The sequence below is a fragment of the Lactuca sativa genome, chromosome 1 (genome assembly GCF_002870075.4).
Source record: "Lactuca sativa cultivar Salinas chromosome 1, Lsat_Salinas_v11, whole genome shotgun sequence".
Taxonomy (NCBI): Eukaryota; Viridiplantae; Streptophyta; class Magnoliopsida; order Asterales; family Asteraceae; genus Lactuca; species Lactuca sativa.
This window is the reverse complement of record NC_056623.2, coordinates 94719558-94739408: the sequence shown is the minus strand read 5'-3', so window position 1 is coordinate 94739408 and position 19851 is coordinate 94719558. Positions and strand designations below refer to the sequence as shown.

General features: G+C 33.1%; 2 protein-coding genes across 2 annotated transcripts; one reads left to right on the top strand and one right to left on the bottom strand.

Annotated features, from left to right (window-relative positions):
- Positions 1 to 7567: 7567 nt before the first annotated feature.
- LOC111885947 (uncharacterized) lies at positions 7568 to 8194 on the bottom strand. Its single transcript, XM_023882189.1, has one exon. The coding sequence runs from the start codon at positions 8192 to 8194 to the stop codon at positions 7568 to 7570; it is 627 nt and encodes a 208-aa protein (XP_023737957.1).
- Positions 8195 to 14034: 5840 nt separating this feature from the next.
- Positions 14035 to 15419, top strand: LOC111885938 (60S ribosomal protein L23). The gene is made up of 3 exons (XM_023882179.3): positions 14035 to 14190; positions 14310 to 14594; positions 15189 to 15419. The coding sequence occupies exons 1-3, from the start codon at positions 14178 to 14180 to the stop codon at positions 15311 to 15313; spliced, it is 423 nt and encodes a 140-aa protein (XP_023737947.1). The 5' UTR covers positions 14035 to 14177; the 3' UTR covers positions 15314 to 15419.
- Positions 15420 to 19851: the final 4432 nt, after the last annotated feature.

The window sequence follows — 19851 nt, the reverse complement described above, 5'->3', positions numbered from 1 at the left end:
GATAGTTGTTTAATTATTTTAGTCAAAACCGATTCTTGTCCTTTTTCCCTCTAAATGCGCTAGACATTTGGAAAATTTTAGAACGGTCAAATATCATAGCATTTGCAATCGATCCAATACCCGAAGCGTATGGGACACGATGCATAAAGATTTGATACTTAATCAATCTTCTGCCATAATATTTTATTTGCTATGTTCTCAAAATTTGAATTGTGAAGAGGAATGTCGTAATCATAATCGAAATTTTAAGAACACACTATGTACCCTTGACTAAATTTATTAACATTTCTCAACCTAATCCTTTAGATTTGAAATGAAGCATAATATTCTCTCACTTAATTATAGCAAAACAACTTTACAACCCTTACGACTTTGCAAGGTATAACTCTTGTTTTCTATAATTAATATTGCCAACTTGCAATACGTGCCTTAATAATCATACAATCATAACTTTTATGTTCCCACTATCATGATGATTATTATAAACATAACACTTATGCTCCCACTAGCTTCGACATGTATTCAGAAACAACTAACTTCCAGAAAAACAATACCTATTGAATTTCTTAAGTCCATGTTTCTAATACATAATGCTTTGATAATCTTTTATCAAGGTTTCTTGAACTTATACACATTTGCCTTAGATAGTTCATATGTGTGTGTAAACAATTGCCAAACCTCACAATTCAAATTATGGAAAGGGATACCGTAACCATAATCGAATTCGAGAATGCAATTTTACAATCACCATCTTCTTAAAATCTTTCTTAGTGAAAGTATTTCCTCACAATCATTTTCATGAAGGAGGAAATCTTATGACACTTAGATTTAAACGGTGTATGTGTTCCTATCCATGTGAATTTGTTAAAACCAAGGTTTACGACAAATTCAAACTCATATGGACCGAATTTTCTTAATCTCGATTTCTTGCCTTATGGTAGCACAGCTGCCCACCACGTCTTTCAAGTAGTTAAGCAACTCACCTTTTCTTATCAATGTACTTTTCATTAATCAAGGTCCTTGCCTTTTATGCATTCAAATGAGAACTCATAGGTCTCACATGCATAACTAACTCAACTGAAACAACACATAAACAAAATATTGTCAACATGATAGGTTGTAAACCTCAACTCGTGTGCTAGTGATGATCGATAAGGTCTATTTGATTTGTTCTTGAAACCTTTCAAGACCAATAAGACTCCCACTGACTCCTTGACATATAAGATTCTCTTGTCAACAACCATTTCTTGACAAACAAATATTCAAGAGTTAGTGTAGCTTTTATCAAAACACTTCATAAATTGGTCCTAGTTGGTCTTTGTCTTATCCAAGACATCACAACTTTCCACATTTGATTAATGTTATAAACCTTCTTAATAATTATCACTCAATGTCACACTCTTAACATTAAGACTTGTTTTGGAACGAAGTATGATTGACTTATTGATTTAACCATTTCTTCAATCCTTAATTCCTCTTCTTAAACATACAATTGTACTAAGACTCACTTAGAGGATCAATTGAGATATGGTTCTTAATCATTAAGACCTATCATAAAGCATAAAGGCTACTCTCCCTTTCTTCTTAGAATGGAGAAACTTTTATCTTTCTGCCTACTTGATTCTTCTTGTTCGTTCTGCTATTACACTTAATCTTGTAAGTATAATCATATTTACCAAACCTTTAGTAAATCATGACGAATATCATTGTTACTCTTATGGTGGACTTGATTAACATGCAACTTTGTGTGCTTGATCTCCTAGTCCTTCACTTGACACTTTGTCAATGAATTAGTCTAATTTCCAAATGTGAAATTTCTCATTCATCGTGCAACCAAGTTGCATGATTCCAAGTTTCTGTCCAATTGAAACTTGGGCGATGAGAACTCTCCCTATTTGGTAAATTCTCAACTTTCCATAAATAACATAATAAGAACCAAATCCATTATTGCTAATATTCAAACATCAATTTTTCATATACGCCATTGCAAGGACAAATAAATAATATAAAATCAAAATTTATTTTATTGCGGAAAAAATTGTCCTTACAATGCAATTCATTGAAAAACTATGCTAATACATTTTTCTTAGCAATCTAATTCTAACTCTAAGTAGTAGCTCAAGAATCTAATCTTCGAGAAATGCGATCGAAATCCATTCCTTCACGGTTAGATTCTGCTCACTTTTTCCCTTAAGATTCCTTTCTTTTCTTCGATCCTACAAAACATCAATTGTAATCTTATCACATTATGTATTAAGGATCTAGAATAGAAGCTTAAAAGAGTTATTTAATGGATTTTACCTATATTAGAGCCATACATTTCGACTCTCCTATCTCTTAGATCTCTTAGGTAAATGGGGAAACTTCGTCTCCAATGCCCCTTCTCTTGGCAATAAAAGCAAATTGACTCTTTTGAAACATGACATAGAACTACTTCAGACATTGCCTTTCTCTTATGATCAAACTTTTCGATCATAGCATGTCTTTCGTTGCCATTGTCGATATCCATAGAGGTCTTAAAGGCAGATTCGCCAATCAACTTTGCTTTTCCATTGCGCCAAACCATTGCTGATTCAGCAGCAATAAGCATATAGGTGAGATCTATAAGGGTCACGTCGCGGTTCATCATATAGTACTCTCTTACGAACTCACTATATGAGTTAGGAAGTGACTGAAGAACCCAATTAATAGCCATCTCCTCACAGACAACGGATCCCAACATTCTTAACCTATCAATGTGTGACTTCATCCCTAGGACGTGTGCACACACCGACTTTCCTTCTTTATGTTTACTTGCCAAAAGGGCTTGAGTGATCTTGAACTTTTCAAGCCTTCAAACTTGTGGGTTAGGGAGAATAATTGGAGGAGGAGGAGGAAGTGAAGTATGATCTTTTGTTCCTTGATCGAATCGTGGAATATCATCTTCATGTGGAATGCTTATTCCACGGGATTTGAGAAGACCATAGTTGTTAAACTTTGACATTTACAAAACGGTAGAAAATAAATTCAAGTTAGTTGATTGATTGAGTCCTTAGTAATTCACCCAAATGAGATACTAAGGCTAGGACCCAACACAATATTCTACAACTCGGGAGAGGGATGCCGTAACCCAAATTGCAGAACATTTGAAGGGAAGTGAATGACGATTCACTAATTTCCACCATGAAAAACGAAAAAGAAATTTAAGTTTTAAATCTATGAAAAATCCTAGATCCTATGAGATTCATTGAACATTTCAATGACATGTTTAAATCTCGATATGCCCCTCTTGTTTGTGACTGGGATGTCGAGGATCACAAAGCGGGTGTGAATAACCATGCAAACTTACGTGGTGCCCTCACATGTTACAGTCATCTATTCGATGTGCCGGTAAACCACACACGCTCCACCGAACTATGACAAACATTGAGTCACCCTTTGCTACCTTTGCTTAGAACCATTTAGTGTGCCGGTAAACCACACACGCTCCACTAACGTCTTCGCAAGGGCACAAAGTGTAATTTCATGAAATTGCATCAATTCACTTTTGCCTAAGTAACTAAGATTATGAATTTAATGAAAACATTTAGTTACTTTTATACTTCATTATACTTATAATGGAAGTTTTTGTCCCATCCTACCCGTTCGGCTAACGACCCTCCACTATTCAAGAGTGCGGTGGGTAAGAGTGGATACCCATTCAATCGCCATTTTATAGGCAATTTCCTTAAACACCCCTTATAGACCAACTTCGTGAATGAGACCTACTAACGGTAAGACTGACTTTTACTAATAGATATATATAATGTTAGACTTTTAATGTTATATATAGTATACGGTATATTTTACACTTTTAAAATACTAGGTGGTATGATTTAACAATTATACTTTTAATTCAATTAAATTGTAAACCTTAACTTTTATGGATTTATTAAACCTCTTTTAATTATACACCTTAATTAATTAATAAAACCATAAGGGAGTGATTTGAACTTTTCAAAACATTACTAGGGTTTTAGAATTTAACATTCCTAATTAAACTTTTAATCAACTTTTAAATTCCAAAACTTGAGGGCAAGTTTTGAAACATTTCAAAACATTAGGGTTTAGAATTTAAATATACATCAAAATTTAAATTCCAAAACTTGAGGGCAAGTTTTGAAACCTTTTTCAAAACATTAGGGTTTTAACTATTTAAATTTCAAAACAACAAAACCTTTGGGTTCAAATTTAAACTATAAAACCTAAAGGGGAAAAGATGAAACTTTTCATAACAACAAGGATCGAAAAACAAATAATCTTAATTAACATTTAATCACATAATTATCCATATTTGATTTATTTAATGATTTCTTGCAAAACAGTTTACCAATGTAATCAAAATAATCAATCAATTATCACATAAGGAAACAAATATTTTATTAATTGGTAAATATCTTCAATTAGATCAAGAATATAGTCAAATATATCATAAAATCGGATTTATATGGATCTAATCTGATAAGGCAACTATCCTTAAGCAAAAACAGCAAGAAATCCCGGTTTTCCCTCCACCTGACCAGCCGACTCGCCGAGTCAGCATGGACTCGGCGAGTTCATCTATGGACTCGGGGAGTCCAGCCTTCAGAAACACAAAAATCGAATTTTTCAATCATATAATGCATCAATACAATAGAAACCAGTCTAGGTTCTGATACCACTGATGGGTTTTGGTCCTAAAAACATCCTATGTGCTCATACAAACCCTAATGCTTGGATATAGGTTTCTCTATTGTACATGCAAGTTATCCAAGACTATAAACCCTAATTCTAACATTCAAGTAATCATATTAACATGAGAATAGGTTTAAGATGTTACCTTAATTTTTATGTAGCAATAACAATCCAAAATCTCCTTGTATTGACTTTAGAAAGCTTAGAGTCACAATTGTCACCCCTCTAATGGTTCACAAACTCCATAAGCAAGGATGAAGAGGAGAGAGGATGGAGGCTGCCCAAAAATGTCTACAAACCCTAGAGGAGTCTTGTCCATGTTTTTGGTCCTTTAGGGATCTATATATAGTGAGGCTAATAGGGTTATCTAAGAAGGAAACACTAATTTGGATGCTTAAGCCCTAAGCAACCCATAGACTCCTTTAATTAAGGCCTTGGACGATTTCCTTATGGGTTTCCCCATAGAATTCGTCCACCCCTTAATACAAGGCAATCCATGGCCCAAATTGCAATTATCTTATAATTACAATTCCAGTCCCTTAAGTTTAATTAATCTCTTTTAGTCACAAAACTAATTACCAATTAATTATTGACTAATATTAATTAAACAATATGATTTCTCCTTTAATATATCATTCCCATAATATATTAATAAATCATATTTAATCCTTTCTCTCCATAATTCATCCTATCAAGTTGCTTTGGTGAAGGCAACCCAAAAGGACCATGCACCATCAAGTCAAGTACATACCAAAATAGTTATGGACTTAGACACTAATCCAACACAAAAAACCAATATCTAGACTTTTAAGTCTCAAAGGGACCAAGAATGCATATTTCTCAACTTAATCCATTTAGTCCAAGTCTCAAACCTATTAACTGACATATACACCCTCTGTATATTTCTGATTTTATATTAATTGTGTAATTAATGTAAATTATTCCTTACTTATTTAGCCTAGATCTTCCCTAATTTCATCCTGTAATTTCTCTGTACAGTGGGTATTTAATCCCATTATTGATCAATGAAAGGCACAGTTCCTTTGTGAATTATATGGTATCAGAGCCAAGTGCTCCTCACCTCAAAATTTCTCCCTGTCATCTCAGCTACGGCTGGACATCTTCACCTCTTTTGCAATATTTATCTTTTCTCTGATCATCTTCTCCATTAATGATGTCAGACAAACAAGACCCAACACCTGTCAAAGCTCTCCATCCCGTCTACACAGTCACAAACATACAGAACAAGATTCGTACCCTTGACGGTACAAAGGTATCTTACTCTTCATGGGTTCGATTGTTCAAACTTCATGCTAAAGGCTATAGAGTTCTTGCCCACATCGATGGTTCCGAACCTCCATCCAAGACTGAACCGACCTAGGAAATTTGGTCCGAAATTGACGCCATTGTCCTCCAATGGATATATGGAACGATATCAGATGATCTCCTTGCCCGTGTGCTTGAACCAGACTCTACCGCATATGAAGCTTGGTTCAAAATTCAGAACATCTTCCTTAACAACAAAGGATCTCGTGCTGCTGCTTTGGAACACGAAATCACAAACCTTACCCTTCGAGCAATCATCAAAGGTTACATGTCGGGAGAGAATGACTTTACCAGTGGACATGTCAAGGCATCTATAGCCTCGGTATTGGGCTGGGTAACCGAGGAAAAGACAAGGTGTAGACCTAGGTACGAGTTTGTGTTGTCGGGTGGCGGTTAAGTTGGGAAAGCAAGCACAACCAAAGGTGCGTAGGTGGTCGTAAGTTGGATGTTTTAGGTAGAGGGCGGATGTAGGGGTTCGGTTTTCAAGTAATGAAGTGGGAAGGATGTTGTGTAAGTAGGTAGCGGTATGAAGGGCCTCAACCCAAAAGGAAGGTGGTAAAGAAGCATGGGTTAGTAGGGTCATCATGATTTCGTTTATGCGACGAATCATTCGTTCTGCCGTGCCATTTTGTTGGGAGGTATGTGGGCATGAGAAGCGAATGTGAAGACCGGTGGTAGAAGCAAAATTATGGAATTTTTGTTTATCGAATTCACCGCCCTTGTCACATTGGAAATTTTTGAGGAAGTATTGAATTGGGTGTGGATATATTTGTGAAACGTCTTGATTTTATCAAAAGTTTCTGATTTGTATTTTAGGGGAAACACCCATGTAAAATGGCTGAAATCGTCAATGATGATGAGGTAGTATTTATAATTAGTTTTGCTAAGGATAGGTGAGGTCCAAAGGTCGGCATGAACAAGATCGAATGGTTTGAGAGTGAGTGATGTGGAATTTTTGAATGGTAGGCGTTTGTGTTTAGCAAGTTGGCAAGAATGACAAACAGATAAACGATCATTTTTATTGCAAAAAATATTTTTATTTTGACTAAGAAAATTTATTACATGATGACCCGGATGACCGAGTCTAAAATGCCAAAGAGGCGAACTAGAAGAAACATAAAAGGATGAAGCTGGAGCGTTGGCTTGCTTAGTGAAGGGGTAGAGATCACCAGAGCTATCGTGTCTAGAGAGGTGCCTCTTGGTCTTGTAGTCCTTTATAGAAAAACCAAATGGGTCAAATTCAACGGAAAAGAAATTATCACGACAAAATTTACGAACAAATACAAGATCTGTAACGGTGTGAGGTGTGTGGAGTATATCTTTTAGATGAATAGGTTTGGATGGATGGGGTAAGGTGGTATGACCTGATCCAAGAACTGGTACTTGATTGCCATTTGCAACAAACACAGATTTAATAGATGACAAACTAGGGATCGAGATTTTACCTGCGTTGGCTGTGAGGTGAGATGTAGATCCAGTGTCCATATACCAATCATCATTTTCTTGGTCCAGAGTCATAGCTGAAAAGGCAGCCCCAAGTTCAGAAGGTTCAAGTGGGTTTACCTCTATGAGATTGGCTTGAGCTTTTGTTTGTCTTGGTTGTTGCTGGGTAAAAGAGGTAGGTCAGGGAGAGGCCCATCCAGCTTGAGTGAGATATGGACACAGCGGTGGAGAAGCCCAATAGGGGTTGGGTCCAGTATGATGGTGGGTAGCCAGCCCATGTAGGGCGTGTTTGATTGGACACAAAACCTCGTCGCTTATTCAATTGGGTTTGTGGTTGCCGCCCAGAAGATGGATAATTAGGTCGAGAAGGAGATGCAGATGCTGGTGCGCGACGATTGGTGTTGCGCTGCTGGTGAGGGCGGACTTTGTTTCCAGATTTGCCCCGTCGGAAATTTGAGTTTGCTGGTGGGTCGTGTTCAACAGTAGCAACGATTTCTGTGGATGAGTGTGAATCTCGAGCACGCTGTCGCTGAATTTCAAGTTGAAGCATGGAGCATGCGGTATCCCATGGAGGTAGGGTTTGATTGATGTAGGCGCCGACTGTATCAAATTCTGATGGCAGCCCACGGACAAGTTGAAGGACCAAACGTTTCTCGTTTACAGGGCAATCGACGTCATTCAGTTGGCTTGACAGGTATTTGAGACGTCGGCAATAAGCTTCAAGGGACGACATTGCTTATGTTGTTCAACAAGTATGCCTCTTTATGCACGCCCCTCGCGATCCACACTTCAACTTTCTGAAACGTATACTACGATACCTCCAAGGCACTCGTCATCATGGACTTCATATTTCTCCCTCCAAATCTACAAAACTCACAGCCTACTCTGATGCAGATTGGGGGGGGGGGTGTCCCGACTCTCGCCGATCCACGTCCGGCTACTGCGTATTTCTCGGGAATAACCTCGTTTCATGGTCCTCCAAACGACAACCGACTATCTCCCGATCCAGTGCTGAAGCTGAATACAAAGGAGTTGCCAATGCTGCAGCTGAAACTACATGGCTCCGCAACCTACTCCTCGAGCTACATCTTCCACTGCGCCAAGCCACAATCATATATTGTGACAACATTTCCGCCGTATATCTTACTTAAAACCCGGTTCAACATCAACGCACGAAGCATATCGAGATCGACATCCACTTCGTTCGAGAAAAAGTTCGCATGGGTTCCCTTCGTGTTCTTCATGTTCCTGCCAATTACCAATAAGTCGGTATATTTACCAAAGGATTACCTCATCAACTATTCACCCGTTTCCGTTCCAGTCTCTCTATTCGGCCAACCCACCATTCGACTGCAGGGGAGTATTAACCGACATATACACCCTCTGTATATTTCTGATTTTATATTAATTGTGTAATTAATGTAAATTATTCCTTACTTATTTAGCCTAGATCTTCCCTAATTTCCTCTTGTAATTTTTCTGTACAGTGGGTATTTAATCCCATTATTGATCAATGAAAGGCACGATTCCTTTGTGAATTATACAACCTTCGGATCTGAATAAAAATGATGTTTAAATGGATAAAATTTGAGAAAATGATGTTTAGATGGACAAAGTTTCCAACTTTATCCATAATAATGCCACAAACATTCAATATCTAAACTCTAATACACCAAAGTGATGTAAAGGACCAAGATAATTTGTCTGGATTAAAGGGAAGGCAAAAGATCATAACTTTCCTGGTCCATGAGATCCAAGAAGCATTCCAAACTGATCAAAAGATGTTGGAGTCCACTCAAATCCAAAGATCACCCATAAAATGGACCAAAAGTCTCAAAACCTACAAATGACAAGATCTAAAGAACTAAAGAGAAAGATATGAACTTTATACTCATAATACTCCATAATTGAAGTGAATTTTATGGATCCAAACTTGAAAAAACATTCCTTGCAACCAAAAGAACTTTCTTGATCTTCAAACTTCATCAAAACGCCATCAAAAGCATCTGAAAGAGGTGATGCCTTTTGGGCTCACCATCTTCGGGTTATCATTATATGAGGGTCAGAGACGATGTTAAGAAGACGACCTTTAGGACTCTCTATGGGCATTGTGAGTGTGTGGTGATGCCTTTTGGGCTCACCAACACCCCGACAACATTCATGGACTTCATGAACCAGGTTTGCAGGCCGATGCTATATCGATCGGTGATTATGTTTATTAATGATATCTTGGTTTATTCCAAGACCAGAAGGCAACATGAGGAGCATATGAGAAAGGTTCTCGAGCCTTTAAGGAGGGAGAGACTATATGTAAAGTTCTCAAAATGTGAATTTTGGTTGCGCGAGGTGCAGTTCTTGGGTCACCTTGTCAACCATAATGGTATCTTGGTCGATCCATACAAGATCAAGGTCGTGATGCAGTGGGAAGTCCTAAGGTATCTATCTGAGATTCAAAGCTTCTTGGGTTTAGCAGGGTATTATTGGAGATTCATTTAGGATTTCTCCAAGATTGCAATTCATGTGACCCGGTTGACAAAGAAGAATGTCACTTTTATGTGGGGGCCTAAGCAGCAGACGACATTTTAGACTTTTAGATAGAAGTTGTGCAAAGCTCCGATACCGACCTTTCTCGAGGGTGTGGATGATTTTTCGATGTAACATACATATATAAATAAATGTAATCATGTAATTGCCTTTAAACCACTAAAAACAACATAACGACAAATAAAACATATATAATTGCATAAATTATATATGTGTTAACATACAACTTGCAGTAAAGACATATAATTATAAAGTTACATATAAAAACGGATACTCTTCACCGTTAGAAGAAGACATTTGAGAATTACTAGGATCGAAAGAATATTCGAAATGTAGGTTGTAGCAGTTCGAAATGGTCTCCAAAATATAGGTTTGAGCAGTGACGTCGAAATGAACTTGAAAAATGTATTTATAGGGGGGGGGGGGGAACACAAAATCGGGTCGGATCCTATGGCGTTATCATTTCCATAAAACGGATCAAGAATAACACGTTTAGGACCTTACAGTCACTTTTCAAAAAAATTATTATTTTTTAAATACCATTGAAAAATGGTTAGATTACTAGATTTCCTAAAAACAAAAACTTTCAAAAAAATCTAATAAGGGAAAGACAAAACTGCAAAAATTGTCCATGTGGTTTCTCATTTCATGTGGTTACAGTTCAAATGTTTGAAAAGTTGCAGATTTGGTCCTTTTCAACAAGTTTTGTTGTGGTTTTGGTCCCTCATATGTTAAGTTTAATTGGTTGGCAGTTAACTTCCTTAAAATGACAATTTTACCCCCATGGACCATTTTCGTAGTTTTGTCTTTTACCATACTATAAGGACCATTTTTGCATACATTCTTTTTTATTTTATTGAAGTATTATATATTAATAGATATTATTTTTCATATATAATATTATATATTAATAAATATTGTTTTATTGGATTATTAATTTTTTTAGTTGATTTTTTTTAATTTTTTTTGTTGGAATAATTCTTTTTTATTGAATTATTATATATCAATACAATAGTTTTTAATATATAACATTTATATCATAATAAATAATATATTATTGGATTATTAAATTTTTTGACAAAACTGCAAAAATGGTCCCTGTGGTTTCTCATTTTATGTGGTTACGGTCCAAAAGTTTAAAAAGTTACAGATTTGGTCATTTTCAACAAGTTTTGTTGTGGTTTTAGTCTCTCATTCGTTAAGTTTAACTGGTTGACAGTTAACTTCCTTAAAATGACAATTTTACCTCCAAAGACCATTTTTGCAGTTTTGTCTTTTACCATACTATAAGGACCATTTTTGCATACATTCTTTTTTTTTTTATTAAAATATTATATATTAATAGATATTATTTTTAATATATAATATTATATATTAATAAATATTGTTTTATTGGATTATTAAATTTTTTTAGTTTTTTTTTAATTTCTTTTTGTTGGAATGATTTTATTTATTAAGTTATTATATATCAATACATATAGTTTTTAATATATAATATTTATATCATAATAAATATTATATTATTGGATTATTAATTTTTTAGTTAATTTTTGTAATTCATTTTTTTAATTATTTTTTATTGGATTATTACTTTTAATTTATTATTTTCTTCATATATTAATTATTGTTTTATTGGATTATTAATTTATTTTAGTTAATTCTATTTAATTTTTTTTGTCTAAATAAATTTTTTTATTGAATTATTATATATCGATACATATAGTTTTTAATATATAATATTTATATCATAATAAATATTATGTTATGGGATTATTATATAGTACAAAACATTATTTTATTGTATTATTAATTTCTTTTAGTTGATTCTTTTTATAATTTTTTTTGGAGCAATTCTTTTTTATTAGGTTATTATATATCAATAAATATTATTTTTAATATATAATATTTATATCATAATAAATAATACTTTATTGGATTATTTATTTTTGTAATTTCTTTTTTGTTTTTTGAATTGTTAATTTATTGAATTATTACTTTTAACTTATTATTTTTTTAATATAATAAATATTATCTTATTGGATTATTATTTTATTTTTAATGTATACTATTAATTCTTTTTAATTTTATTACTTTTACCATAAAGTCGCCGAAATACGTAAAAGTATCGCTTATGATCGTCAAAAAGTTGGCAGGATCACCTCCACAAACCTTCATCAGAGGTTTAATAGATACCCTATCCTGTTCCACCCAGCGTTGTTAGTAGCCACCTACGACAACCTATTCATAATCCACTGAAATCCTTCATATCTGTTGGAACCTGAAAGTGAACGTCTAGCAATCTCTAACTTCCGTTGTTCCAAAGTCAGGCTTATATCAGAAATGGTTAGGGTACGAAATGGTGGTTGAAGTCTAGAGTGGAGTTCGTGGTACGAGATGAAGAGATGTTCCGAGATAGTATATCCGTCTGTGCATTAACTATTCTTGTCTTTTACGTGATGTAACCTTACATAAGACTTAGTATTTTTGTTAATTGGGATAATCAGAGCGTCAAAAGTAAATTGTTTATCCAATCATTTATATGCATTTCGGTATGTAAGTTGTATCTCCTTTTGCTATATAAGGAGTGTTTAATGACAAGAATAAGTGACGGTTTGTTGCTCCAAAGATAGTTATATTCGAATTTATTTCACTTTCACTTTTCTCTCAAATCAAACTCTTTCAAACATTCTACTTGTTCATTTATTGTCTTTACCTTGATTATACTCATAGTTCCTTATTTAATACTTGAAGTACTTTGTTGATTTCTCTATTCACTCTCGATTGGTTTTGCTAGACTTGACAATAACACTTAATCAGAAGCAGACATTGATCCTAAGCATTAACTCAAAGTTTGAGTTTTTGAACCTTTTCCATGCGCATCATATCTTTGTTCTCACAATATCCCACATAATGCACAACAAACCCCTATAACAATTATAAGTGGTGGTGGTGACCGAGTGATGGTGGTGGTATTTTCCTTATGGTTTCTCATTATAGGCTACATGAAATGAAGGTGTTTGACAGTAATCCTAACGATTTTGATGATGAGAGACGACGATTTTGCGTATCTCGCGACTTTGTTGTGGAACCAATAAAATTAACAATAACTTTTATTATAAATTAAAAACAAATTAATAATCCAATAAAATAATATTTAGTGTAGGAAGAAAATAATAAATTAAAAGTAATAATCCAATAAAAAATAGTTTAAAAATAAGAAATTACAAAAATTAACTAAAAGAAAATAATAATCCAATAATATAATATTTATTTTGATATAAATATTATATATTAAAAACTATATGTATTGATATATAATACTTCAATAAAAAAGAATTATTTCAACAAAGTTTTTTTTAAAAAAGAATTATTTAAAATAAATTAATAATCCAATAAAACAATATTTAGTATATGAAGAAAATAATAAATTAAAATTAATAATCCAATAAAAAATAGTTTTAAAAAAAGAATTAAAAATATTAATTAAAAGAAATTAATAATCCAATAATATAATATTTGTTATGATATAAATATTATATATTAAAAACTATATGTATTGATATATAATAACTCAATAAAAAAATTACTCTAACAAAAAAAAGTTAAAAAAATCAACTAAAATAAATTAATAATCCAAAAAACAATATTTATTAATATATAATATTATATATTAAAAATAAAATTTATTAATATATAATACTTCAATAAAATAAAAAAGAGTGTATGCAAAAATGGTCCGTATAGTATAGTAAAAGACAAAACTGTAAAAATGATCCATAAGGGTAAAATTGTCATTTTTAAAAAGTTTACAGCAAACTAGTTAAACTTAACAGACGAGGAACCAAAACCACAATAAAACTTGTTGAAAATTACCAAATTTATAACTTTTCAAACCTTTGGACCATAACAATATACCTCAAGGACCATTTTTACAGTTTCATCTAAAGGAAAAGAACACCCTTACCGGTGGCGACTGGGCAGTTGGTGTTGTCTATAGTTTGTGTCGTACATATCTAAAGGTCCAAACTGCAAACTCAAAGTGTTCCAACTTTTATCAAGCCCATTTTAAGAAGAGCCCAAATTTGAATTACAAACCCTAGATTAACGAAATGCTATAACCTATAAGTATACACTACAATCTCTCAACCCTAACATGCTCTCTGACATCAAAGATGTCGAAGCGAGGTATGCATTCTCTATGATTCATTGCTGTTCTTCAATCGAGTATTCAATTCGCTCACTGATTTTTTTTTCTCGAATTTCTTCTCAATGTTTCCCGTTTCTTTTACTTTTACTGTGTATAGGACGAGGAGGATCGGCGGGGAACAAGTTCCGTATGTCACTCGGTCTTCCGGTGGCAGCGACGGTGAACTGTGCGGATAACACCGGAGCTAAAAATCTCTACATCATTTCCGTCAAAGGCATCAAGGGCCGATTGAACAGATTACCATCGGCATGTGTCGGAGATATGGTAATGGCTACAGTTAAGAAAGGAAAGCCCGATCTTCGTAAGAAAGTTATGCCTGCTGTTATCGTCAGACAACGCAAACCATGGCGTCGAAAGGATGGCGTCTTCATGTACTTCGAAGGTGATAATTAATATTCTCTCTAATTGTTGATTATCTTATCATTACCAGACTTAGTCATGTATCTACTTCAATTCCATGGTTGATACAGTTACTTGTTTGGAATAAAAATCGAACCTATCGTTACAGACGTGTTGCTATCCATGCTCACATTTGTTCCATTTAGACTCTACATAAACTCTATTCTTTTATATGAATTTTACCAAACATAAGTCATGTATCAATTAGATTTTTCTACTGTTGATACAGTTACTTGTTTGGAAGATGAATTGATCCTATCGTTACAGATGTTGCTATTCATGCCCACATTTGCTCCATTTAGGCTCTACATAAACCCTAATTTTTTTTTTCGAATTCTGTTTTGATTCTTTTAACCAGACTAGTCAAGTATCTTTTCATCTTGATTGTTTGATACTGTTACACGTCTGGGAAATCAATTTGTGACCAATCGTTACAGATGTTGTGATACTTTTTGTTGCTCACATCTGCTACATCTGGTCTCTACATTTGAATTTGAATGCATTGTCAATGAAATATTTGTAGTTTAAAAGTTTAATCACACTATCATTTCTAAAATCTTTGTTTGTTGTTGAACAGATAATGCTGGTGTTATTGTGAATCCTAAAGGAGAAATGAAAGGTTCTGCCATTACTGGACCAATTGGGAAAGAGTGTGCTGATTTATGGCCAAGGATTGCAAGTGCTGCTAATGCTATTGTTTAAATCACACATTTTTGTAATGACAAATATATGACGTTTTTTTATTTTCTGAATGCCAATTTACCTGTGCAAACTAATATAGTGAAAATTTAGATGTTTTTGAAAGTAACTTCTATTGAGTTTAAATTGGTCTCATATTTTGGACAAATTAAGGTTTTTTGTTTGTTAATGTTCAAAGTTTTAAGTTTTTATTTTCTAGTGGTTTAGAATACATTTAATGTTTGGTTACTAGGGACAACCGATATAATTTGATAAAAGCTTAAGAACATGATAAAAAATTTAGAAAAATAAATGATTTGTACACAAGGTTTATGCAGCAAACTTGATTTCATAATCAACCACTTTTTGTTGCAAAAGACAAAATGAAAAAAATTTGATCAACTTTAGGCGTAAACAAAATTAAAATTGTCATGGGGAGAAACCATATACTTAAAAACTTTTTTTTTTTTTTTAAATAAAAAAACTCTATTGTATTTGTGATTGTGTTTTGAGAAATTTAATATCCTCTATCTTGTGTTAGTGATTGCTTTCCAAAACAAATCATTAAATTTTTGCTTTAAAAAAAGGAAATCTTTCGAAAAGTCTCAATATTTTACTTTAATTTATAAAAAAGTCCCAAACTAAAATTGGTTTAGGAAAAGGTTCCAAAAACCGGTAAAAATGATGAGTTGACCATATTTTCTCGGTTTACCGGTTTCATTACTTACCCGGAAACTTTAAGTCCCATTATTTTCATTAAAGTTCTATTATTTTACAATAATTTGAGACTTATTCGTAAATTATGATAAAATAATGAGACTTTTTTAAAACCGGTTAAGTAGCGGGGAAATAGGGCTAAATCGTCATTTTTACTGGTAATTAGGACTTTTTCATAAACAAATTTAAGTTTAGGACTTTTTCATAAATTATGGTAAAATATTGAGACTTTTCCAAAGATTTCCCAAAAAAAAAAAACAATAAGTAGTCGTTTTAGCTAACTGGATTAGATGTTTGGATTGGGTTAGAAGTAAAATAGAACACCAAACATGTGGATTGAGGAAGAAATCCAAGGGAAGGGCTAATAAGATGCAAAATGAAGAAAAAATTGTAAAGGGAAGACAAAGGGGAATGAGTCTTCCAAAAAATAAGGAACCGAGTCTAAGGGTGCAGACGGAAAACAAGGGGTTGCTAAAAAGACACCCCAATTTGCCATATAGTCTAAGGGTGCAGACGAAAACAAACATATTGATTTGGGATTGCGGACAATGTCCTAGACTTAGACCCTGTTAGAAATCAACTCAAACGACCCTAAGGCTGTCTGGTATACCGACAACGAAGGGGCTCGTGGTTTACGTGGCCACGAGCGTTGTCCGTGCACACCACCCTAGACGTTCGTGGTCGTGGTGGTTCGTGGTGGGGAGGACGGAAGACCACGGCCGTTGCCTCTCTCAGCCATCCTTTTTCTTCTCCCTCTCTCTCCGTTCGTTGTCGTCTCCAGTACACCAACACAGTTCCATGGTTCGTGAAGGTCTTCGTGGTTCCGTTCTTCGTGACAAGCATAACAGATGGGCTAAGTGAAAAAAAAACTGTTTCACAAACTCAAAAAACTTTTCAAATTAGTTTTTTCATTATCTTCAAAAATTAGATTTTAAAAAACATGTAAAACTTGACTTTTTGAAACTCATTTTGGCTTTTTAACCTAATGACTTTAATTTTTTTTTTAAACAAAACATTTTTTTAACTTATTGACTTATTAGCTTTCGACACCACAAAAGCTAATCAAAACATTATTTTTTAAAACTATTTTTGCCACCATCATATATCAATAACCACTTTTGCCCAAAAGAACTTTTAGACTTCAACAATCAATCACAAACACCCCTTAGCAAGGTCCCTATTGGCTGATCAAAGATAATATCACAAATGTGTAAATAATAACATTTTTTTTCTGTTAAAAAAAATAAAATGATGACTTTATCGTTAATGAGCATTTTTTTTTATATATATATATATATATATATATATATATATATATATATATAGCCGGTCCTAAAAAATAAAATATTCTTAAGGGCCCAGGATGAACAAGAAAAAAATGGCCCTTATCTTTATTATAATTTTGTATTTTAACATAAAAATATATAATGAAAAAAATTGGACCCTGTGCAGCTACCCACTTTGCCCCCCTCTAAGCCCCCCATATATATATATATATATATATATATATATATATATATATATATATATATATATATATATATATATATATATATATATATATTGAAGATTTTTATATTGGTTGAAGACTTTATCCCGGATAAAATCCAAAATTTATAAACAATTGCAAGTTTTCTTTAAATTTTTTGTTTAAAAAAATAAAATAATAATTTAATAGTTAATGAATACAAAATATAGAAACTTTCCCAAAGATTTCCGAAGGTCAAAAATGATTGAGTTTTTAGCACTGTAGTACAATAAAGTTTGACGAATTACACATTTAGTCACTCAATTATTTTTTGTATCTAATAGACCACTAAAGTTGAATTTTACCTATCAATTACACCATTATATGACTTGATACAGGAACAATCGGTTACTTGAGTGACTAAATGTGTAAATTCGCCAAACTTTGTTGTGCTACATTGCTAAAAACAAACCCAAATATGTGAAGCCATGTCAACATGTCACCCGTAAACCGGATATAATTTCCCTAAAACCCTTAATTAGTCGGTATTTCCTAACCTTAAGAACTAATTGAGTACAAAAAAATACTTGAATGACTAAATATGTAAATTCACAAAACATTGTTGTGCAACAGTACCAAAAACCCAAAATGATTTGTATGAAAACATTCATAAATATCAATGACTTATCTGAAAGAAAAAGACAGTGAAGCTTCAATTTTTAAATAGAAAATTGAAAATTCCTCTAATATATTAACTAGTTTTACTTTTTATTTTTAAACCTTTTTTTATTTTTTGTTTTTTGCTTTGATATCATACCACTTTCAAAAATTTACATCCAGTTTTACATGGAGCTTTTATGCTTTTGCTTTTATATTATCCATCTTTCAAAATATTCATAAGATGTTTACATTTATTTTGGATATTGTAAATTGCATAAAATCATAATCATATATTCACATCTCAACAATGCCCGATTTAGCCGACCACCGTCTCTACCGATACATGTTTTCCACATTTCTGTCTATGGCCCTTTTAAGCAAAGATCTAATGGAACATTTAATATCAAGCAATGCAAAGAACAAAAGACAAAGATAATCAAAAACCAATTTTGATTAAAGAAATCTCTCATACAAAGAGAATGCACCAAGCGTTTTTACATTGATACCTAGTGTAACTTATATATTAGGTATGAGATTATTCTAGATTCAAATCCCTACATATCAGGAATTTGAGTAACTATCTTACATAAAAGATATACATAATACAAAGCATATCCTATCACTAAGATAACAAATCAGAAAGCTTAATAACAAAGAAACATATCACGTTGTCCAGAAGCTTGATCAACACCATATGTCACTGAAGATGTAATCAACGTAATATAGATTTGAGTCATCAGATTATAAGGTTTTACTTTACAATCTCCCCCAATCCGATGATGTCAAAACTTATAAAAAAAAATCTTCGACAAGGACCTTTTCAACGTCTAAAATAATCTCTGGCTTAATCCACTTGAAGTCATCAAAAGCTAACTCATCTCTTCTTTTATACAACTCATAAGAGAAAATACAATGATAATAGTCAGCTTCTGGTTTTCCTTTACACTCCATCCTCAGATGAAAAAGATGTTCAGTAGGATCTTTTTGAAGATCAATTGATCGTTGATAACACATTTAATCATTACTATCAACATAGAACAATCCATGTTTATGTTCTTTGATGAAAAGATGTTGAATACCTATAACACCTAGTGGAAGAGTGTTGTTGATGTAGACAATCCCATAGGGAAATAAGAACCTTCAATACTGGGACCTTCATCCACATCTAGCAAAAAATTAAGTAGTCGGCATAGAGGATGCATTAGGGAGAGGAACCATGTTGAAATTCCTAACTTTGTTGATCATTAAGATAATAATAAGCTTTTACTCTAGTGCATGAATACCCTTGTGTTTTTTTATGGTTGCTTGAATTTCTAACCATTCACTATATCCATATTTTCCAAGATCAGTTACATGGATCTTTTCAGGATAGTCACCTTTATAATATGTTATGATTAAATAAACAGTGAGAAATCTTTGTCCTTTAGGTTTGGAACATATAACTTTCACAATACGATCTAGAGAGTATCTTTTATGAATAACATCAACATATTTGGAACAATCAATCTAGATGAGAATATCTTCAACTTTCTTTTTCTTGTCAACCTTAACATTAAAGTGTTTGCTTGCAGCCATATGTTCAGGTAAGGAGCTTTTACCAAAAGTAACTTTTAGGGTTGATTTCTTGAGAAGAACGTTGTCTCGTGTACCAACATTACGCTCAACAACAAAAGCTCTAGCATTGTAGCACCTGGTTTTTGGTACGTAAAATCTATCT